General features: G+C 48.8%; 1 protein-coding gene across 1 annotated transcript in view; it reads right to left on the reverse strand.

The window, feature by feature from the left end:
- LOC141047949 (microtubule-actin cross-linking factor 1, isoforms 6/7-like) overlaps positions 1-25,474 on the reverse strand; it is a 277,881-nt gene that overhangs the window by 160,354 nt on the left and 92,053 nt on the right. Inside the window, exons 2-3 of the mRNA XM_073543327.1 lie at positions 3,667-4,237; positions 1,039-1,110 (exon numbers count right to left, since the gene is read on the reverse strand). Of these exons, the coding sequence (XP_073399428.1) occupies positions 1,039-1,110; positions 3,667-4,191 (597 nt within the window). The 5' untranslated portion in view covers positions 4,192-4,237. The remainder of the gene's footprint in view (positions 1-1,038; positions 1,111-3,666; positions 4,238-25,474) is intronic.

Here is a 25,474-nt window from a genome sequence, read left to right on the forward strand (position 1 = left end):
CGTCTATACCACGTGATGTCACTAGATATCACAGGGGATGACACGTCTATACCATGTGATGTCACTAGATATCACATGGGATGACACATCTTTACCACGTGATGTCACTAGATATCACACGGGATGACACGTCTATACCACGTGATGTCACTAGATATCACACGGAATGACACGTCTATACCACGTGATGTCACTAGATATCACACGGGATGACACGTCTATACCACGTGATGTCACTAGATATCACACGGGATGACACGTCTATACCACGTGATGTCACTAGATATCACATGGGATGACACATCTTAACCACGTGATGTCACTAGATATCACACGGGATGACACGTCTACACCACGTGATGTCACTAGATATCACACGGGATGACACGTCTACACCACGTGATGTCACTAGATATCACATGAGATGACACGTCTATACCACGTGATGTCACTAGATATCACACGGGATGACACGTCTATACCATGTGATGTCACTAGATATCACAGGGGATGACACGTCTATACCACGTGATGTCACTAGATATCACACGGGATGACACGTCTATACCATGTGATGTCACTAGATATCACACGGGATGACACGTCTATACCACGTGATGTCACTAGATACCACACGGGATGACACATCTTTACCACGTGATGTCACTAGATATCACACGGGATGACACGTCTACACCACGTGATGTCACTAGATATCACACGGGATGACAGTCTATACCACATGATGTGACTAGATATCACACGGGATGACACGTCTACACCACGTGATGTCACTAGATATCACACGGGATGACAGTCTATACCACATGATGTGACTAGATATCACACGGGATGACAGTCTATACCACATGATGTGACTAGATATCACACGGGATGACACGTCTATACCACGTGATGTCACTAGATATCACACGGGATGACACGTCTACACCACGTGATGTCACTAGATATCACACGGGATGACAGTCTATACCACATGATGTCACAGTATACCGTATACAACAGTCCACTATGTACCGTCTTGTTGTAGGCGTCCCATTTCCCCACTTGATAATGAGATTCTGTTTGGGCCTCAGGACTCGTCTGTACCTGAAAACAAATTTATCACAGGTTATGGCTCCGTCTCATGGTCAGACCCGTGTGCAGCGGCGGCAGAGGGTGATGTTTGGGGACCACTCGGTTCCAGGAAATTAACCCCAAGTATCATGGCATGAACTTCTCCAGATACAGTTACATGGGAGATTTTCGCTTGCACAGTGAAAAATTGCATGAAGAACTTGTGCAATGTTACCATAACTGTAAAACAAACGCACTCGACATAAAACCACACGGCGGAAAATCAGTGCACGATGACGGCATTTAATGTGAAATATTAACTAGTAAATGATAAAGTGTCTCATCCCCTGTACACAATGTAACAGGAGTCCATGACTGCGGCCACACAGCGCATTTTATGCTGTGACCTACGCCTCAACCATCAGCGCTGCCTCATTACTGGGAGGAGAAGAAAGATATATCAACCGAGGCGTGAGGATTCAGAAGGATCTAGATAAGCTTGAACAATGGGCAGCGACTAATAGAATGTTATTTACCAGGAAGAAATGTAAGATTCTACAGCTGGGCAAGAAAATCAAAAATTACATCTCCAGAATGGGAGGAATAGAACTAAGCAACAGCACATGTGAAAAAGACTTGTGTATACTATCAGATCACAGACTGAATGAGTCAACAGTGTGATGCAGCAGCAAAAAAGACAAACAGTTCTAGGATGTACTAAGAGAAGCATTCAGTCTAGATCAAATGAAGTCATGATCCCCCTTTACTCCTCTTTGGTCAGATCTCATCTGGATACTGTGTCAAGTTCTTAGCACGACATTGAAAAAAGACATTGAAAAACTGGAGGAAGTTCAGAGAAAAGCGACCAGAATGGTGACCGGTCTGCAAAGCATGTCCTACGAGGAATGGTTAAAAGATCTGGGAATATTTAGCTGCAAAGTCTAAGAGGAGACTTAATAGCTGTCTACAAATTTCTCAAGGGCTGTCACATTGTAGAAGGATCATCTTTATTCTCATTTGCACAAGGAAAGACTAGAAGCAATGAGATGAAACTGAATGGGAGGAGACACAGATTAGATATTTGAAAATACTTTTTGGCAGAGTGATCAATGAGTGGAACAGGCTGCCACGAGAGGTGGTGAGTTCTCCTTCAATAGAGGTGTTCAAACAGAGGCTGGACAGACATCTGACTGGGATGATTTAGTGACTCCTGCATTGAGCAGGGGGTTGGACCAGATGACCCAGGAGGTCCCAATGACCTTGGAGGTTCTGATGACCCCTGGAGGTCCCTTCCAACTTTGAGATTCTAGGATTCTATAATTCTATACATAGATCAGGGGAAGAAGGCCCCTGGGATTTGCACCCCAGAAACATACAGAGAACAGATGAGCCCAAGGAGCATACAAAGAACAGAGGGTCCCCAGGAGCGTACAGAGAAGAGAGCGGCCCCCGTGGACACTAGCATCAGAGGGGCCCTGTGGGCACAGAAATCAGAGCTGCCCCATGGGCACACACATCAGAGGGGCCCCATGGGCACACACATCAGAGCTGCCCCATGGGCATACACATTAGAGGGGTCCTGTGGGCACACACATCAGAGGGGCCCCATGGGCATACACATCAGAGGGGCCCCATGGGCACACACATAAGAGCTGCCCCATGGGCATACACATCAGAGGGGTCCTGTGGGCACACACTTAAGAGGGGCCCCATGGGCAAACACATCAGAGGGGTCCTGTGGGGACACACTTCAGAGGGGCCCCATGGGCATACACATCAGAGGGGTGCTGTGGACACATACATTAGAGGGGCCCCATGGGCATACACATCAGAGGGGTCCTGTGGGCACACACATCAGAGGGGTCCTGTGGGCACACACATCAGAGGGGTCCTGTGGGCACACACATCAGAGGGGTCCTGTGGACACACACATCAGAGGGGCCCTATGGGCATACACATCAGAGGGGTCCTGTGAGCACACACATCAGAGGGGCCCTATGGGCATACACATCAGAGGGGTCCTGTGGGCACACTCTTCAGAGGAGCCCCATGGGCACAGACTTCAGGGGGGCCCCGTGGGCACACACATCAGAGGGGTCCTGTGGACACACACATCAGAGGGGTCCTGTGGGCACACACATCAGAGGGGTCCTGTGGACACACACATCAGAGGGGCCCTATGGGCATACACATCAGAGGGGTCCTGTGAGCACACACATCAGAGGGGCCCTATGGGCATACACATCAGAGGGGTCCTGTGGGCACACTCTTCAGAGGGGCCCCATGGGCACAGACTTCAGGGGGGCCCCGTGGGCACACACATCAGAGGAGCCTCATGGGCACACACTTCAGAGGAGCCCCATGGGCACACACATTGGAGGGGCCCCATGGGCACATACATCGGAGGAGCCTTATGGGCACACAGACTAAGTTCTCTGGGCATGTTCACACCACCTATGAGGTTGGAGCTGGGCCCTCGGGATCACCGTTGTGGCCCTATAGAATAATGACCATTCTGGAGATTTTCCAATGATGGCTTTATTACAGCAGACTGATGTGAGCGGTCAGTCGCTATGGTTACATATTGACCTCAGCCAGCTCGCCGGCGCGCTCCGTCAGCACTTTCACGGTCCTGGTGATGACAGGTCCTCCGCTCTTGTCTCCGGTCGGATATTGCGTCACCTCCACAATCTCGGTGACAACGGTCTCCGTCACCTCCGTCACTTCCGTCACCTCCCTGGTGGCGAGCGGCTGCCATGAGCAGCTGCTTCCGGAGGCCCTCTGCACGCTACCCCTCTGGAGCGTCCATATGTTGCTGCCATGGTCGGGCGTGGACCTGGGTGTGTCCCGGCGGGCCTGCTGGATGTTGGCGTCGGCGTTGTTCTGTTTTGGCAGCGGCTCTTTGGTTTGTGTTTTGCCGGTTGCCGTGGAGACGTTCAGTTCCTTGTCGTTCAGCCGCTCATTCTTCTTGTCCACGGTGGACGCGGCGCCAGACTCCACGTTGTTCCTCACACTCTGGATGTCGCTGATGGACTCCTTCAAACAACCTTCCTTCAGGCTCTGCTGGGATTTCTTGTCCCCCAGGCAGCCGGGCCTGCTGACAGAATTACCCATGGTCCCTGGATGGCACAGGAGCGTCAGACATCAGCACAGCGCCGTCCTGAAACAGAAACAAAGGCGTCATTACTACCAGAGACGTGACCGCAGTCACAACACTGAGACATACATCAACGGGCGAGAGGTGACCTGTTCTCCCTAGCGACCAATCACAGCGCAGCGCTCTTCCTAGCAGTGCAGGGTGACAGGTGAGAGCTGAGCTGTGATTGGCTGCTGAGGGCAACAGTTATATATTATAGATTTATCAAATAATGTGCCCAGGCCAGAGATCACGTGACCGCCAGAACAGTGGTCACATGACCAGTGAACGCTAGACAAGTGATCACGTGACCAGTAACCACCAGACCGCCAGAAGTGATGAACAGACCAGTGACCTCCAGATCACTGATTATATGACCAATAGACCAGTGATCACGTGACCACCAGAACAGTGACGAACAGACCAGTGACTTGCCAGTATGTGTACATGTATGACCTGCTCACTATATGAACATGTATGACCCGGTCACCGGCCAGTATGTGTATATGTACATGTATGACCCGGTCACCGGCCAGTATGTGTATATGTACATGTATGACCCGGTCACCGGCCAGTATGTGTATATGTACATGTATGACCCGGTCACCAGCCAGTATCTGTATATGTACATGTATGACCCGTTCACCGGCCAGTATGTGTATATGTACATGTATGACCCGGTCACCGGCCAGTATGTGTATATGTACATGTATGACCCGGTCACCGGCCAGTATGTGTATATGTACATGTATGACCCGGTCACCGGCCAGTATGTGTATATGTACGTATATGACCCGGTCACCGGCCAGTATGTGTATATGTACATGTATGACCCAGTCACCGGCCAGTATGTGTATATGTACATGTATGACCCGGTCACCGGCCTGTATCTGTATATGTACATGTATGACCCGGTCACCGGCCAGTATATGTACATGTATGACCCGGTCACCGGCCAGTATATGTACATGTATGACCCGGTCACCAGCCAGTATCTGTATATGTACATGTATGACACGGTCACCGGCCAGTATATGTATGACCCGGTCACCGGCCAGTATCTGTATATGTACATGTATGACTCGGTCACCGTCCAGTATGTGTATATGCTGATGCAGGAAGAACATCCTCTGTTGTGCTTTTCTTATAACAGCATCCACGTTTTTCCCCCATTTAAGATCATGAGAGATGATAACACCAAGGAATTTGGTCTCTGTGACCCTAAGAACCACTTCGTCATGGATGTAGATTGGAAGTATCTCATGTTGATCTTTCCTAAAATCCACAACCATCTCAGCAGTTTTTTTAGTGTTGTGGGCAAAAAGCGCTGCGGAATATGTTAGCGCTATATAAAAATAAAGATTATTAAAAATAAAGATTATTATATGCACATGTATGACCCGGTCACCGGCCAGTATCTATATATGTACATGTATGACCCGGTCACCGGCCAGTATCTATATATGTACATGTATGACCCGGTCACCGGCCAGTATCTGTATATGTACATGCATGATCCGGTCACCGGCCAGTATGTGTATACGTACATGTATGACCCGGTCACCGGCCAGTATTTGTATATGTATGACCCGGTCACCGGCCAGTATCTATATATGTACATGTATGACCCGGTCACTGGCCAGTATCTATATATGTACATGTATGACCCGGTCACCGGCCAGTATCTGTATAAGTACATGTATGACCCGGTCACCGGCCAGTATCTATATATGTACATGTATGACCCGGTCACCGGCCAGTATCTGTATATGTACATGCATGATCCGGTCACCGGCCAGTATGTGTATACGTACATGTATGACCCGGTCACCGGCCAGTATCTGTATATGTACATGTATGACTCGGTCACCAGCCAGTATCTGTATATGTACATGTATGACCCAGTCACCGGCCAGTATGTGTATATGTACATGTATGATCCGGTCACCGGCCAGTATATGTACATGCATGACCCGGTCACCGGCCAGTATGTGTATATGTACATGTATGACCCGGTCACCGGCCAGTATCTGTATATGTACATGTATGACCCTGGTCACCGGCCAGTATGTGTATATGTACATGTATGACCCGGTCACTGGCCAGTATCTGTATATTTTACATGTATGACCCGGTCACCAGCCAGTATCTGTATATGTACATGTATGACCCGGTCACCGGCCAGTATCTGTATATGTACATGTATGATCCGGTCACTGTCCAGTGTGTGTATATGTACATGTATGATCCGGTCACTGTCCTGTATGTGTATATGTATGTGTATGACCCGGTCAGGATGTTAGGAGGGGAGACCAGGGATTAGTCATTAGTGAGATGAGCTGAGGGGCCGATCTAAATAAATGTGTTTTTAGAACAAGCTTATATCTGTGAGAATTAACCAGACTGCCTGGTGTAGAGTATTCCAGAGAATTAATACAGCAGGAGAGGAGTCCTTGTAAAGGGAGCATTAGATTCAGATTCTAGAGTACATTGGTCTTTATTCATTAGTGGAATGGAGAGGACAGATAAGTTGTAGATAGAGATGCTGGCCGATGCAGCACTTTAGAGAGGACGGGTAGAGTGGTGGACAGAGATGAAGAATAGGGATGAGCGAATATTTCAATGTTCGGTTCAGATTACGATCGCCGAATTTGCAATATTCACCAATTTATTCGTCGAATATTCGCTAAACGCCATTCAAGTCAATGGGAGGCAAAAACAAATGCATGCACAACACCTTAAAACGGCCCCAAAAGCTTCCAAAACTCATCAAATTATGGAGAGACACCAGGAAAGTGGCCTCAATTCACCCACAGTACAAATTGTAGCATGGGACGGTATCAATCAGCCAGGCATGAGGTATCGGTGGTCTGGGACGGCATTTACAGCTTTCAATTGAACGTCACAGTAAGATGAGGTGAGTGAGGGATCGGTGTAGGCCTCCTGTGCTGGGAGCCCTGATACCACATGCAACACCTCTACCTGCTTTCATGCTGAGCCACACTCATGTGGCACAAATATCAGTTTTGTAGACTACCATTGTCAGAAAAATGTAAAGACAGTAACACGGGTAGTTGAGTCCAAGGGCGTGGAGGCCTGACGGTCTCACGGGTCTACTGCTACAGGCAACACGCATGAAGGAGACCCAACCAGGAGTGTTCACATTTCCAAAAATTACAATACATACAATACCAAAGTGGCATCAATTTCACCACAGTATAGACAGTATAATAGGGACCGACACCTCTTACACTATGCCCAATCCAGCAGATGTAGATTGTAATGGGCAAGGTGGTGGAAACTAGGTGGCCTACCAAATCCCAACTCCGATAAGTGGCAGCACGTGAAAACCGCGACCCAAGAAGGTGGCACCAGGTGCTACTCCAGGCCTGACCTACAGAAGGTGGCAGATGACCCCCTACAGCGGAAAGGCTGCTACGGCCCGAAGGAGGGATGAAAAATTCAGGAAGACCTTGTAGGGTCACTGGAACCACGGGTGCAGATGGGACTGGCTGAGGATCAGAAAAGCACTGACAGGTGTGGGCTGGACCGGGTGTCATAGATGGGCACTGGCAGGTGTGAGCTAGACCGGCTGATGGACAGAAGAGCACAGACAGGTACGAGCAGACGGATACAGGGTAGACAAGCAGACCTGGGGACCCTGACAACTAGCAAGCATGCAAGGCAAACTAACAACATTGCTCAGGCACCTTCATATTGGAGGAGAAGCCTTAGAAAGTGTCGACCAGCTATAGGCTGAGAAGACCTTAGGGCAATGTGGGCAGTCCCTTTAGGAGGGAGGGAGGGAGTGTCCTAAGCATAGTGCCTGATCCTACAACTGAACCTTGATGGACACTGACACATAGGGGGCGAGATCAATGTCCTGTCTGTTAGGTACGAGGAGATGCAACAAAGGGCCAAGTCTGTAATGTCAACAGATCAGAAAATCTGTAGTAAGAGGGAATGGTGCACTGTGTCAAAGGCAAATGCCAGGTCCAGGAGAAGGAGGAGGTAAAACTAGTGTTGCTTTGATTTGCCGGTTAGTAGGTCATTGGTGACTTTAGTCAGGGCAGTTTCAGTGGAATGGTGCGGTTGGAAGCCAGATTGTAATCAAAGAGGAAGCAAGAGTAGAGATGGGAGGACAGTTCAAAATGGATGAGTTGTTCCAGTAGTTTGGAGGCATAGGGGAGAAGTTAGATGGGGCGATAGCGAGACACAGAGGATGAGTCAAGGGTGGGCTCTTTGAGGATGGGTGGTATCGAGGTATGTTTCAATCAGGAGGGAAGACACCAGTTGTTAGTGACAGGTTGGATTGGTGGGCTAGGGTTGGAATGAAGACTGTGGTAAAGTTTGGAATGAGGTGGGACATTATTGTGTCAACTTCACAGGTGGTGAGGCAAAGTATTCAGCTGAGATGAGAGGAGAGGGAGCTAGTGGACACAAGAGAGAATTGAAAGTACTGAATTTCTGTTTAGGGTTGTGAGACAGGTATGATGTGAGGGATGAGAAGTCATTTTATTTTGCTGTAGTGAGAAATTGCGCAGCATTTTTACAACTTCTGTTACTCCTTTCCTTGGCAGTCCTACAGCGGTACACTTTGTAGATAAGGGCCAGAAAGGACATGTGCTCCAGTAGATGGCAAGCGCTGCATAAAGTGGCCTCTGCTCTTCTTCCTCCACCTTAGGGCTCATACTCACTTGTGAGAGTCTCGCACAATTCTTATGCGAGTCTCTCGCATGAAAACCTGGCACTGCCGCACTGGCACTGCACTCGGACTGGAGCGTGCGGCTATTTGTATTTCTATGCAGCCGCACACTCCGGTCCAAGACTCGCACGAGAATCGTCTCTCGCAAGTGAGTATGAGCCCTTAACATGACACACAGTACAGTCCTCAGTGGTGGCACCCCAATTACCCTTGTTTTCCACCATGTTACAACTCTTCAATCGCCCAACTGACTGTTGGGAACCACAGATGGCTGAGTCTGCAGATTTGTTCACAAATTCTATGCCATGGGCATCGGAAGTGTACTCCAAAGATTCACAGAGTCAAGAGGAGGAAATCATCTGCACCGATGCACAAATTTTTTTTTCAGTTTGATCCAGGGCCGAATGAAGTGGGGTTCGGGCAGAATCCAAACCCTCGTCAACAGACGTTAACCCTGGGAGGTGGGGTTGATCCTCATGAGACTCAGATACTTGAGGCTCTCGCGGACTGTATTTTGCTGTCCAGGCAGAAAGAGGAGGAGGGTGATTCTCAGGGTGAGGAGTGGGAGAGCATAGAGGATGATGATGAGGTGGTAGATCTCACTTGGTGTAAACCCAGAGGCATGCAGATGAGTAGCTCAGCAGATGAGGTGAAGGAAGAGGAAGACGAGAAGGTCATGTAGACACAGAGTTATGCAACCATGACAACCAATGCATTCTGAGCCCCAGATCTGGCAGTGGACAGCAACATTCGCGTTTCTGCAGTTGCCTAGTAGCGTGGGTCTTTTCTCAGACCGACAAAAACCTGCCAACTTTTCTAAGAAACGACAGAGTTAAAAAAAATTCAATAATTTGACTATTACATGCATGAACTGCCACATGCGCGATCAACATGCGCTAATCTTAGAATCTCACTTTGCTAAAATGCAGACTAGCTGGCATCACCAACCACCATCCACCACATCAACCACATCTTCTGATTCTTCCTCCTCCCTCACCGTGGCAAGTGTTGTCACACAGGTGTCTGGCTGAAGAACCTCCACTTGTTTACCCCCTATAGTTGGGGTGAATGAGAGCCTGTCAGCTGATACAGAAGTGGACATACCTGCTGTTTTTGACCGATCTCAGACACTGAGCACATCACATCTTTCTCAATCCACTATAACATCCACACCTGCACCTCTACTACAGTCCAGCAGCTTGTGTTCACCGTACTACACCCTGTGTCGGCACAGCAGCAAGCCCTCATTTGTGCAGCTGTGCTCACGTAAAAGATCCTTTCTTCTTACACATGGTAAAGCTAACAGCTTGACCTTCACCATCTTCAATCTGCTAATAATAACAACCTTTATTTATATATCACAAACACACTCCACATAGCTTTACAAGCCAGCAGTTCATATAAATCAGTCAAAAGTTACAATGTTTAAGATAATCAAACAAAGCAAAAATAATGACGCCCCTGCTCTTCAGAGCTTACAATCTACAATGAGGTGGGGGATGACAACAATTACAGGTGCCTATTTACAATGATGGTACAACCATCTTGAGGAATGATGGTGAATTATGATCAGAGAAGTAGAGAATAAGCTATATATATATATATATATATATGAAAAAGACTTTGATTAGGGAACATGATAGGCTGCCCTAAACATGTGTTATTATGGAGCACCTAAAAATGCCTAAGTTGTGGTTATACTTCTAGTTTCATGGGGGATAAAGGGTCAGAGGTGAGTCATCTAGGTACGAGATTGAACTGAGCAGAACAAAGTCCAGATCAGGGGTGTTACCGTCGTTGTGTGTCTCAGAGTGTGAAAGTTGTGAGAGGCCACGAGAATTGGCTAGAGACAGAAGGTTGGGGTGGTGGAGCTGTTGAAGTCTCCCATGATAAGGGTTGTCAATTCTGAGGATATGAAGTGTAGGCGCAATGCATAAAAGTGGTCAAGGAAGTGGGTGGATGAGCCTGGGGGCCGGTATATGACTGCTACTCTGAGGGAGAGGGGATGGAAGAGCCTGACGGTGTGAACCTCATAAGAAGAACGGCGTCCAATCAGCCTGTGTTTATTTATTGGGTTAAAACAGGATTGTTATCAACACGGAGTGTAGGGTTATCATGGAGTTAGCAGTGATCGTACAGCGGGATATACGCATACTCCATGTGTTGTAATCTGGATGTGGATAAGACATACGCTCACTGTTACTTTTCTGAGAAGTAATTATTGTGAACAGCCTGCAGCCTCCTCGGATGATTCGTCGCCCAATCGTGTCATTGTCTGGACGCTAGGGGCCAGCTGAGAGCTATTCGCTACTAAGATCACAGCGCTTGTTTCTGTATGACGCATGGCCTGTGATCTCTGTGATTATTGCATGGCCACTCCAATGTGTTGGCCACAGAAATGCAGCCTTTCCACCTTATGGATACAGACGGTTTCTGAAAGCTGATGGCCGTCGCAGTCTCCCAGTACCAGCTGCCCAGTCACCATTACTTCTGTAAGAAAGATGTGCTTGCTGTAAACGGGGAGTACTCACTCGACTGGTCGTTGAAGAATATACTGGGACATTCAGGGTTAAAAAGTCCATTTGGTTTATTAGAACACAACATAAACCATTTTCCATGAACTTCTTAACGTGCAGTCCCCGTGTACGTATGAAGAACTACTGTCCACTGACTGTCTTCGACCACACAGGTTCACAGATACCTCTTATCCGTAGAGGCAATCTACAAACACTTCTCGTGGACCCCGGTCAGAATCACTCACGGTTCCCAAGCCGTCCTCTCCGGAGGTATATCACAGGCCTCCTCACTCTGGCTCAGACTAGCCAGCACTGCCACCCGTGCCAAAACACAGGCTCCATCTTGTGTGTTGAAAACACACCCCTTGGGTGGGGTGTGTAGGTGACTGGACCCACCCGTCTACTCCAAGTCACCTGGAAGCCTGCCCAACATATAATCAACCCTGAGCAGTAGACCTGCTGACCCAAACAAGCTCAGGCTTCCATCCCAGAGGCCATTCACCTATGTGATACATACCGTCCATTAACCACATGACCAGTCACCATACCACACTACGCTACAGCAACAAGTCGCAGACAACATCACCCATTCCTTGAAAAATTCGATGTCTGCCAGGATGCATTTCAACAATGACACCTAGACGAGCAAGCATGGACAGGGGAGTTACATTTCGCTGACTGGACACTGGGTGACTCTGGTGGCTGTAGGGGCAGTCGAGGAAAGGGCTGCCACACAAGCCCTGCAATCCCCAAGGCTTGCAGGGCGCTTGAGGATGGAGGACTAAACGACTACACACCACACGATGGATAACTACTAAATAGCTTGGGTTATAGAACTAAACTAGTACACACCAAGGGATGGAGAACTAAAGCAGTAGACACCAAGGAGTCACTCGACACCAAATCTTGGAATCCCCAGGGTTTGCAGGACAAACCTCTGTATGTAACAGTTCCTCCACTGCGACTGCCTCCTCCACCTCCTCTAGGGACTCCACCTGTGCCCTCAATATCTGTGTTCCAACAGTGCAGAGCAAATCCTCCCCACCTCTGCACTGCGCAGCCAGGGGTCACTACAATCAGGCAGTTTTTAAATTAATATACCTTGGGGATCTCAGTCATATAGATAAAGAGTTGTGAACAGCTATCCATGCCGAGTTAGCGTAAAGGCTGTCTCCACTGAACCTGGATCCAGAGAAGGTCGTGTACGATAACGGTGCAAAACTGGTGGCGGCCCTACTCCGGGCCCAACTCACACACGTGCCTTACATAGCTCGCATCTTCAACCTGATGGTACAGCAAATCCTCCGCCACTGACCCAGCCTGAATGCGCTGCTGCAGAAACCACTGTCGTTGTGTGCTTAATTCCACTATCCCTCTTCAATTGGTATAGAGATTGTCACGCTGCAGCATTGCAGGTAAACGCATACTCCACTAGATGGGAGCAGAGTGGAGTTTGCTAGAATCCTGCTCTGAGAAAACCAGCAGCACTGGAGCGAGGCTACCACCAGGTGTCAGCAGAACCAGCCGGGTCAATACCAGAGAGCAGCGTAGTACCAAGGGGAATTCCACACACAGAGTCAGAGGAGCGCAAAAAGGTCAGGACCGGTCTGAAGCAGAAGTACCAGAAGGAAGGGACAAAATCAGGTCATAGCAAAGGAGCAGAGTTGAGTATCGGGGAGTCCAAACACACAGGGACACACAGAGATGGGACGGGTAGGAAAGGGGTACACAGAAACAGGCAAAGTCAGCTAAACGCAGCAGGACAAATCAGGGTCTCACTAGCGCCAGCTACACACGCCATAGGCAGGAAATATAACTTGCACTGCCTGCAATATGCAGAGCAGAGAAATAGCAGACCTGAAACTAGAACAAGGCAGAGAAAGTTAACCCCTGAATAACCAGACCGGGAAAGGAGAGACAAGACCAAAAACCCGATCTAGATCATGACAGAGATCTTTAGGACTACCGGTTAATCGATTGATATGCGATGTGACGACACCGTGGAATTCATCTCTGCACATGTTGCAATGGCTGTGGCAGCAGCGCCGAGACCTGGTGCAGTATGACATTTTTGCATAACCTGGCACAATGCAGTACGAACATGGTGCAATTCACACTTGTGGAGTGGACACAGATGAAGGACCTCTGCACTCTTGTACACATTTTCAAATTTGCTACTAAGATGGTTAGTGCCATCATCGGCATCACTATTACTGTCATCTACATGCTGGGGCACACTTTGAATAGCCTGCGGCAGGAGGTGGTGGTCCCAGAGGAAGAGGCGAAAGCAGAAGAGGATGCGGAAGGGTTAGCAATCGCTATAAGTTCCAGTCTGTCGTCTCACAGGCGGTTGCCATGGGAGGAACAAATGGAAAAAGATGAGGAGGAAGAGGAGATGGACGCGCAACAGTCAGGAGATGAAGACGATAATGATTCCCTCTCTGTTGTCCATGCTTGCCAGAAGGGGATGGAAGAAGAAAGTTTGAGTGTTATCCACCAACACACTGTGGACTTAGACCTCATGAAAGAGATCGACCCATGAGCGCCTTCGTGCAGCACTATCTGCAACATGATTGTTGCTTGTATTGATAGGATTTGACATAGTGCTGACTACTGTGTGCCAGTGTATAACGACTCCTGGAGTGGACCCTCTGGGTTGTGATACCAACCCACCCTGGGGGAGCTGACCTAGTGAGGACCACCCACGACTGATGGATCCAGGTGGCTGGCTCGAAGGAGGCGCGAGAGACCGTGTCTAGCAAGGTGAAGAGGAGTGCGTAGAGCGTGTGCACAGGGACACGCAGGGTATAAGACAATGCAGAGCGCGTACTAAGAAGCACACCAGAGTACTAGACAAGGCAGAGCACGTACTATGAAGCACGCAAGAGTACAAGGTAGTGCAGAGCGTGTACCAGGAAGCACGCCAGAGTGCAAGGTAGTTAAGATCGCTTACAAGGTAGTGAACCTGAGTACATAGAGCGACCATGCAGGCCTAGCAAGGAAGCAAAATTATAATCAGGCGCACCTACAGGAAGAGGCCGCCTGATATGGGGAAAGCGGGCCGGAACTTCCGGGTCAGGTCCTCCAGGACCATAGAGACGTCAGAATTAGCGCGAGCGGAGTCAGAGGTGCAGGTTGTGCGCAAGTGTGCCCGATGGGACCCGGAGCCGGGCTCGCAGCCGGACAGTCAAGAGCACGGGGCACGCGCGCGCACCCTACGGGACCCCAGCACCGGCCGCGAGACTGGAAGTGAAGTTGTCGGGCGGCGTGCACCAGCTCCGGAGGAGCGCGGTGAGAGCGGCGTAACACAGTGTGTTCAATCCACAATACAAAAGTACATTTTGCCAGTTACTTACCCCCCTGGAAAGCATGAAAAAATGCTTGAAGACAATCTTGGAAGTGTTTTTCCCAAGACAGCACTGAGGCACACATTGTACATCGCAGAGATAGGCTTACAACCGCGGGAACATTGAGTTGTCAATGCAAAACCATTTGCAGCCTTGCAGCGCTGGAGTCCTGTGTTCCAACCCCACCAAGGACGGCATCTGTAAAGAGTTTGTATGTTCTCCCCGTGTTTGCGAGGTTTTACTCCTAGTACTTATTTTTCTTCCCACAATCCAAAGACATACAGATAGGAAATTTACATTGTGAGTCCCAATGTTGATAGTGCCAGTACTGTCTGTAAATGTCTGTCAAGTGATGTGGAATTATTAGCGCTTTATAAATGATAAAAAAAAAATAAATGAAATTGATGCTCAGCCACACTCAGGTGGCACACATATCAGTTTCATAGATTACTATTGTCAAAAAAAATGTAAGGATAGTAACACGGGTAATTGACTCAAAGGAAGTGGAGGCCTACTGCTACAGGCAACACGCCTGAAGGAGACCCAACCAGGAGTGTTATAAATGAGTCACCGTAGGAGGCAAAAACAGAAATACTAGCTAAGTCCAGAAAACCAGTGAAGTTGGCAGCTATCGGATTGCAGACCCCTGAACCTATCAACAACAACTAGCAGTAGCTGTGGGGGGTTCCTACGGTGCCCTAGACCCCTCGATCACAGCCGGAGAACTAAATAGCCTAAAGACAGAAAGGGAAATCTAAACTGCCCCAGAGCAGACCCCAAAGCAATAGGCAGCCCCCAACATATAATGACGGTGAAGCAAGATGAAAAAACACTCACACAGATAGAAAGATACGCTGAGCAAATGATGGGGCCCAAGCTAACTAAATAGGACAGGATAGAAAAGCTGCTGTCTGCAATCCGCCAAAACCCTATCAAAACAAGAGCCAACAGACTGATAGGGAAAAAAGCCCTGAAGACGCAAGGCTTCAAAAAGACTATATCAGTACTCAGGTATTTTCTGAAGACAGAGCAAAAAGGAATTCAGCTCACCCTAGCAGGGAATGGCAGAAATCCAGAAAAACAAGGCAAAACAAAACCAAAACACAAATGCAAAAAGCAGCGCAGAAAACTTAGCTTTAGAGGAGCAGGAATCAGACTGATCTCCTAGAATCCCTCAGGGAAATCACCAGCAAGGCAGAAGGGCGCCGGCTGCCCCACATCCAGCCAGCAACTCCAGTCACCCAGCCATCACATCCTGCTCAGGTGCTTGGTAATCAGCCTCACCACCTTCCTTCACCAGAAGAGGGAGTTCATCAGACCTCAATGGTGAAGGGGAAAATGAACTCACAACACAGGAGTCTACATATTTACCAAAATTTGTGGCAGTCACCAACAAAGTGGCATTAATGTCACCACAGTAGAAATAGTATAATAGGGACCGACAGTTCTTCCACTACGCCCAATCCAGCAGGGTCGTATTATTTTGCTTTAATTATTGTATTGTTAACGTTATTACTTATGACTTGTGTTTTGAAACTGTTAAACTGTAAAGTGCTGCAGAATATGTTGAGGCTATATAAATAACGATTATTATTATTATTATGGACACCCAACAAGGAGAGTTCACATTTCAACAAATTAGTGTTAACATCTGCAGCAGCAACAGCAACAGCAGGCGCACAAGCCGCACTGACGATACAGAGACTGCAACTACATGAGAACAATGCAGCACAGTAAAAGCTACAACATCCAGTAACAGGAGTGATCAGTTGTCTTTGGATAGGACGTCACGTTAGTGGGTCACTAGCGCTTTCAGAAACGTTAACACCTACCCCACATACACCTCGAACACCAAGCCTAATTCCCCTTCCCAAAATGTGTTTTTAGTGTGGATGAGGCCTGAATAATCTAGAAGATAATGCTCCAAACAATTTCAAACTGGGATCTAGCCTGCTGTATCACGTTAGTAAAAATATATATTTTTTATGTGCAACAGCTCTGCAGACACAACAATTTCACTGCTACAAAATGAAAAGGTGGGATACGGCGGGCTGGATCACGTTTAGCAACATGAGCTCTGCAGACAGTTGAATTTCATCGCCAGTAATAACAAGGTGATATATGATACGGTAAATCATGGCAGCAACTACCCCCAAAATTATCTCTTCATACACAACAGCTCAAATCACAGAACAATGTCACCACGGCACTAAATGACAACGTGGGCTATGGCGGGCTGGATCGCATTTAACAATAGAATTTTGTTTTTTAATGTGCATGAGCTCTGCACACTGTGGAATTTCACGGCACTAAATGACAAGGTGGGATATAGCGGGCTGTATCATATATAGCCAGTGAAAATATAAGATTTAGAACAGTCTACTCATGCAGGGACAGGGCCGGACTGGGACTAAAATTCAGCCCTGGCACTTGAAGTTACACAGGCCCACTAGTCACATGGTGACTATATAATATCTTTGTACACTTGTAGGTTACAAGAAGTGAGAGGAGATTAACACGACTATATAACATGTAGTCAGAGCTGCGGCCAGTATTTCAGCTCAGTCCTATTTATTGCTTTTAGTTGCAGTACTCCTCCCAAAGCTCTGTCCCCTTTTGTACGCACGGTGACAGAATTCCTGGCAGAACTGCTATCCATTGGGCAACCAGACCCCCTGGTCATAGCCGCCCCTATCATACCTCCCAACTTTTGAAGAAGGGAAAGAGGGCAAAGACTGCGGCGCGAGCAGCGCGCCGCTGCAAATTTTAGGCCACACCCGGCCACACACATTTCACAACTTGTCACACCCATGTCCACGCCTAATCGCACCCATTTAGCACTGCTGATCACACTGACTGGTACTGAGGTCACAGTGGCTGGCATTATGGGCACACTGACTGGCACTAAGGAAGAGAGAAAACAGAGAGAGAGAAAAAAGAAAAAAGAGAGAGAAAGAAAGAACAGAGAGAAAGAACAGAGAGAGAAAGAAAGAAGTAAAGAAAAGAAAGAAAGAACAGAGAGAAAGAAAGAGAGGAAAGGAAAAGAAAGACGAGAAAGAAAGAACAGAGAGAGAAAGAAAAAAGAAAGATTAGAGTAGAGAGAGAAAGAAAGAACAGACAGAGAGAAAGAAAATGAGGGAAAGACAGAACAGAGAACAGAACAGAGAATGAGAAAGACATGGCTCCGGTTCGTATACCCCATACACACGCGGCTCCGCTCTGTACACAAAGTACACGCGCGGCTCCGCTCCTTACACCTCGTACACGCGGCTCCGTACACCTCGTACACGCGGCTCTGCTCCGTACACCTCGTACACACACGGCTACGCTCCGTACACCTCGCACACACGGCTCCGCTCCTTACACCTCGTACACGCGGCTCCTTACACCTCGTACACGCGGCTCTTCTCCGTATACCTCGTACACGTGGCTCTACTCCGTATACCTCGTACACGCGGCTCTGCTCCGTACACCTCGTACACACGCGGCTCCGCTCCGTACACCTCGTACACATGCGTCTCTGCTCCGTACACACGCGGCTCTGCTCCGTATACCTCGTACACGCGGCTCTACTCCATATACCTCGTACACGCGGCTCTGCTCCGTACACCTCGTACACACGCGGCTCCGCTCCGTACACCTCGTACACACGCGGCTCCGCTCCGTACACACGCGGCTCCACTCCGTACACCTCGTACACACGCGCCTCCGCTCCGTACATCTCGTACACACGCGGCTCCGCTCCGTACAGCTCGTACACACACGGCTCCGCTCCGTACACCTTGTACACACGCGGCTCCGCTCCGTACACCTCGTACACACGCGGCTCCGCTCCGTACACCTCGTACACACGCGGCTCCGCTCCGTACACCTCGTACACACGCGTCTCTGCTCCGTACACACGCGGCTCCGCTCCGTACACCTTATACACATGCGGCTCCGCTCCGTACACCTCGTACACACGCGGCTCCGCTCCGTACACCTCGTACACACGCGGCTCCGCTCCGTACACCTCGTACACACGCGGCTCCGCTCCGTACACCTCGTACACACGCAGCTCCGCTCCGTACACACGCGGCTCCGTACACCTCGTACACACGCGGCTCCGGTCCGTACACCTCGTACACACGCGGCTCCACTACGTACACCTCGTACACACGCGGCTCCGCTCCGTACACTCGCGGCTCCGCTCCGTACATCTCGTACACACGCGGCTCCGCTCCGTACACCTCGTACACACGCGGCTCCGCTCCGTACACACGCGGCTCCGCTCCGTACACCTCGTACACACGCGGCTCCGCTCCGTACACCTCGTACACACGCGGCTCCGCTCCGTACACCTCGTACACACGCGGCTCCGCTCCGTACACCTCGTACACACGCGGCTCCGCTCCGTACACCTCGTACACACGCGGCTCCGCTCCGTACACCTCGTACACACGCGGCTCCGCTCCGTACACCTCGTACACACGCGGCTCCGCTCCGTACACCTCGTACACACACGGCTCCGCTCCGTACACCTCATACACACGCGGCTCCGCTCCGTACACCTCGTACACACACAGCTCTGATACATCTACCCTGTAAATCCCTCCTGACGCCACACATACTTACTTCATCCAGCACCATGACAACAGCACAGCAGAGTCTTGCAGACACCAAGAGGCAAGGCTGAGCACACAGGACCTGTGATGAGGTCACAGGAGGGGCGGAGTCAGGGGTCACATGATCAGGGGTATGGACAAACACTCCTGATCATGTGACCCCTGACCCCTCCCCTCCTGTGACCTCATCACAGGTCCAGTGAACAGAGAAGAGAGCAGGCAAGCGACGCTGTGAGTGGCTGCGGGGGGGAGGTCTCATGCTACAGCGAGGATGGGGGGCCAGCGGCAGGAGCAACAGCCAGGCCAGTGGCCGCATCAGCTGGCAAGCGGCCAGATGATTGGGCGCTGCCGCCTGCGGCCCACATGACAGCGGCCCGGCGGGAAAATGCCCGGTTGGTTATATTACCAGTCCGGGCCTGTGCAGGGAGCACAATAGCAGCAGCGCACAGCACACTTGTAGGCCATGTGTCCTGCTGGCTTTGTCTGTGGACCTCAGTAATGTCACAAAATAATTGCTACACAGGACACTAGCTAGCTAAACTATCAGTGATATACGACCGCCTACCTAACTACCGAAAATCTTGCTGCTAACAGTGGCAGCGTCAGGAGCAGCCTCTCTGCACTGTCACAGTGTGAAAATGGCGCTAAAACAAGAAGTCCGCTCTTTATATGGAGAGGGACATGTGATTTCAGCAGCCAATGACACAAGCCGTGGTGTCAGGACATTGTGGATATTTCCTGCGCCCTGATTGGCTAGCCGCAATGTGCACACTGTGATGCAGTGACCCCTGTGACAGCTAGGGGGCGCTGTATGTTCCTTCATTGTAAGAGGGAAAACGGTGAGATGGGCGAGACCAGTCATCTACAAACCCACCCAGGGGTGTGTGTCTGAGCGCCCAAAGTAAAGCCTGTGTGTGTATGGCTGGGTGTGTTAAAAGGACCTGTAGTGAGGTCATAACCATGTGAGCCATACCTCACCTGTGGGTGTGGTTCTGTACCATATAATGTGCCTGAGGTCTGGTCACATGGGGGGAGGGCAGGGACCTGATTGGTTCATATAGAAGGTCCTGGAAGGCCTATGTGTTGGAAGGTGTGCTACCTCCCTGAAGAGCACATGGAGACTTTGGACCTGGTGAGGCCGGTGTGTTGGGAGACCCTGGGAGTAAGGGTCGGATCCCTGAACAGCACCCGGACAGGCCACGTGTGTGAGCAGGGTCTGTGACGGCCTGGGTTTGGGGTAGCCACTGCACGGCTGTGGTTCTGGAACCGTGGGGCAGCCTCGTGAATAAGGCCCTGTCCGGATCAGTGAGCCCAGTGCGACCGCTTCCCCGGGAGAAAGGACTAACCAAGAGTCGGCGTCTGGACTAGGGGCTCCTAAGAGGTAACCCCGTACAGGGGGAAATAACTGTGTTCAGGCTATAGAGCCTGTTTTCTGGACGTGGCACAGCCTGTATGGCCACAGGACAGAGAGCGGAGCCCTACTATAGATATTAAGAATTCATCTGTCGGATACAAGACTGTTTGCCTTGTGTTGTCTTATATGGTTCATACTGTATAATAAACCACATAGACTGTTTAAACGGAAAGTGTTCCTGTGTGCCGTGAATCCGCTGCCAAGTGAGTGTTCCCCAACGCACTCAGTGAGCGCTACCTTACAACACGTAAAGTTAGAAAAAAAAAACTGTTTACAAGAACGCCGCACCTCTTAGCTCTGCAACCCCCTCTCCTCATCATACATGTGCCAAACATTCATCTTACACCACCATTATCGTAGCCAAAGTGCTGAAAATGCTTTTGTGGCAATGCAAATAATTTCCCCCAATTTTTTCCAAATTTCACCAATTTTAAAAAACTTTGCTCACGTTTCTGATCACGAATCCGAATGTGCCATATTCATGCCGAATTTATGTTTAGTGATTGTTTTCTGAACAAATTCGCTCATAACTAATCAAGCAGATGTAAGGCAGTGCAGCACTGTGAAGAGGACGGGTAGGTGATAGACAGATGAGGAGGAGATGTAGGGCAGTTCAGCACTGTGGAGAGGACGGGTAGGTGATAGACAGATGAGGAGGAGATGTAGGGCGGTGTGTTATGAACGAGTCACCGTAGGAGGCAAAAACAGAAATGCTTGCTAAGTCCAGAAAACCAGAGAAGTTGGCAGCTATCGGATTGCAGACCCCTGAACCTATCAACAACAACTAGCAGTAGCCGTGGGGGGTTCCTACGGTGCCCTAGACCCCTCGATCACAGCCGGAGAACTACATAGCCTAAAGACAGAAAGGGAAATCTAAACTGCCCCAGAGCAGACCCCAAAGCAATAGGCAGCCCCCAACATATAATGACGGTGAAGCAAGAAGAAAAAACACTAACACAGATAGATAGGCTGAGCAAATGATGGGGCCCAAGCTAACTAGATAGGACACGATAGAAAAGCTGCTGTATGCAATCCGCCAAAAACCCTATCAAAACAAGAGCCAACAGACTGACAGGGAAAAAGACCCTGAAGACGCTAGGCTTCAAAAAGACTATGTCAGTACTCAGGTATTTTCTGAAGACAGAGCAAAAAGACACAAAGGAATTCATCTCACCCCAGCAGGGAATGGCAGAATCCAGAAAAGCAAGGCAAAATAAAACCAAAACACAAATGCAAAAAGCAAGGCAGAAAACTTAGCTTTTGAGGAGTAGGAATCAGACTGGTCTCCTAGAATCCCTCAGAGAAGTCACCAGCGAGGCAGAAGGGCGTCGGCTGCCTTATATCCAGTCAGCAATTCCCGTCACCCAGTTATCCTCTACCAGCTCAGGTGTTTGGTAATCAGCCTCACTACCTTCCTTCACCAGAAGAGGGAGTTCATCAGACCTCAATGGTGAAGGGGAAAATGAACTCATAACAGTACCTCCCCCTTAAGGAGGGGTCACCAAACCCTCATCCACGCCACCAGGGAGATCAGGGTGAGCCCGATGAAAGGCACACACCAATCTTTTGGCATGAATATCAGAGGCAGAGACCCAGGAATTATCTTCCTGACCATAACCCTTCCACTTAACCAAATACTGGAGTCTCCGTCTAGCCAGACGGGAATCCAGTATCTTCTCTACCTCATATTCCATGTTACCTTCAACCAATACAGGGTCCGGAGGTGCCACCCCAGGAACTACTGGTTCAACAAACCTCTTCAACAAGGACTTATGAAACACATTATGGATTTTAAGGCTAAGTGCACATGTTGCAGAAAATTTCTGCACAAAAACCTGAATCCCTTCCCAGAAACCGCACCTATTTTTCCGCGGCGGTTTTTGCGCGGTTTTGATGCATTTTTGATGCGTTTTTTACCGCAGCGGTTTCTAAACGCATGGGAGAAGCCAAAACCGTGGAAAAATCCACAAAATGAATAAGCATGCTGCGTTTTTTACCGCGATGCGTTTTTTTCGCGGTAAAAAACGCATCAATGTGCACAAAAAGTGCAAAGTGCAAAATGCATAGAAATGACTGTGCAGCATATTTTTAGCGGTTTTATAGTGAAAACCGTGGTAAAAACCGCTAAAAAAACGCTGTGTGTGAACACAGCCTAAATGTGACAGGAAGAGCCAACCGAAAAGAGACCGGATTAATGATCTCCAAAATATTGTAAGGTCCAATAAATCTAGGCTTAGACTTAGGAGAAGCTACCTTCATAGCGATATTTTTTGATGATAACCACACCATATCACCCACCTTAAACCAGGGACCAATGGTCCTATGTCGGTTGGAAAACCGCTGGGCCTTTTCCTGGGAGAGAGACAACTTATCCACCACTTGGTCCCAGATCTGGTGCATTCTCTCCACCACAGTGTCAACACCTGGGCAGGCAGAAGGCTCCACCTGCCCTGAAGAAAATCGAGGATGAAACCCAAAGTTACAAAAAAAAGGTGACATCAAAGTGGCAGAACTAGCTCTATTATTTAAAGCAAATTCGGCCAAGGGCAAAAATGAAACCCAATCATCCTGATCAGCGGAAATAAAACATCTCAAATACGACTCCAAGGTCTGGTTTGTTCTCTCTGTCTGCCCATTGGTCTGAGGGTGAAAAGCAGAGGAGAAGGACAACTGAATTCCCAGCTTGGAACAGAAAGTCCTCCAAAATCTAGACACAAACTGAACTCCTCTGTCAGATACAATGTTCTCAGGAATCCCATGCAAGCGAACCACCTGTTGCAAAAACAGGGGCACCAACTCAGAGGAAGATGGCAACTTAGGGAGTGGTACAAGATGAACCATCTTAGAGAACCTATCACAAATCACCCAAATAACAGTCATTCTCTGAGAGACAGGCATATCAGAGATGAAATCCATTGAAATATGGGTCCATGACCTCCTGGGGACCGGCAAAGGAATCAACAACCCACTAGAGCGAGAACAAGGTTTAGACCGGGAGCAAGTCCCACAGGACTGCACAAAATTCCTGACATCACGAGACAAGGCGGGCCACCAAAAAGACCGACTCACCAGATCTCTAGTACCAAATATACCTGGATGACCAGCCAATGCAGAGCAATCAATCAGACATCACTCTCTTCTTCCACTGGTCAGGAACATACAACTTTCCACTGGGACAACGCTCAGGTTTGTCCTCCTGGAACTCTTCCAGAGCACGTCTCAAATCGGGCGAGATGGCAGAAAGAACTACCCCTTCGCCTAAGATGGTAGCAGGCTTGGTCACCACAGGAGAATCAGCCAAGAAGCTCCTAGAAAGAGCGTCAGCCTTGACATTCTTAGTGCCAGGAAGAAAAGAGACCACAAAATCAAAACGTGTAAAAAACAAGGCCCATCTAGTCTGTCTAGGGTTCAAGCGTTTGGCCGACTCCAGGTAAATCAAATTCTTGTGGTCAGTGAGGACCACGACTTGATGTTTAGCTCCCTCCAACCAATGTTGGACACAGATTAGAAATTAGAAAAAACTTTTTGACAGTTAGAGTGATCAGTGAGTGGAACAAGCTGCCACGAGAAGTGGTGAGTTCTCCTTCAATGGAAGTCTTCAAACAGAGGCTGGACAGACATCTGACTGGGATGATTTAGCGAATCCTGCTTTGAGCAGGGGGTTGGACCAGATGGCCCAGGAGGTCCCTTCCAACTCTACAATTCTATGATTCTATGAATGTCTCCACTCCTCAAATGCCCATTTCATGGCTAACAGTTCCCGATTCCCCACATCATAGTTACGTTCAGATGGGGAGAACTTTCAGGAAAAGAAAGCACAGGGATTCATTTTAGATGTTACAGGATCCTTTTGGGACAAAACAGCTTCTGCACCAAACTCAGAAGCGTCCACCTCTACCTGGAACGGGAGTGAGACATCAGGTTGCCGCAAAACCGGGGCAGAAGTGAATCTTCGCTTCAGCTCCTGAAAGGAAGAAACAGCCTCCGGAGACCAATTCAACACATCAACACCCTTCTTAGTCAGATCAGTCAATGGCTTGGCAATATTAGAAAATTTTGCTATAAATTTCCGATAAAAATTAGCAAAACCCAAAAATTTCTGGAGGGCCTTCAAAGAAGTGGGCTGAACCCAATCATAAATGGCCTGTACCTTGGCCGGGTCCATTTCAATAGTTGACGGAGACAAAATAAATCCCAAAAATGAAATCCTCTGTACCCCAAAAAGGCATTTCGATCCCTTGACATACAGGGAATTCTCCCTCAAGATCCGGAACACAGTCCGAACATGTTCCACATGAGAATCCCAATCCTTGGAGAAGATCAAAATATCATCCAGGTAGATAATCAAAAATTTATCCACAAAGTCTCGGAAAATGTCGTTCATGAAGCACTGGAAGACAGAAGGGGCATTAGTGAGTCCAAAAGGCATCACCAGGTACTCAAAATGTCCCTCTGGAGTATTAAACGTCGTCTTCCATTCATCCCCATGCTTAATGCGGATAAGATTATATGCCCCCCTGAGGTCAAGCTTGGTAAACCAGCAAGCACCTTTAACTCTGGAGAATAGATCCGAAATCAGGGGTAACGGATATTGAAATTTAATTGTAATTTTGTTGAGAGCACGATAATCAATACAAGGCCTTAATGAACCATCCTTTTTGGCCACGAAAAAAAA

The sequence above is a fragment of the Dendrobates tinctorius genome, unplaced genomic scaffold (assembly GCF_039654945.1).
Source record: "Dendrobates tinctorius isolate UK_male_01 unplaced genomic scaffold, ASM3965494v1 ptg000130l, whole genome shotgun sequence".
NCBI classification, from domain to species: domain Eukaryota; kingdom Metazoa; phylum Chordata; class Amphibia; order Anura; family Dendrobatidae; genus Dendrobates; species Dendrobates tinctorius.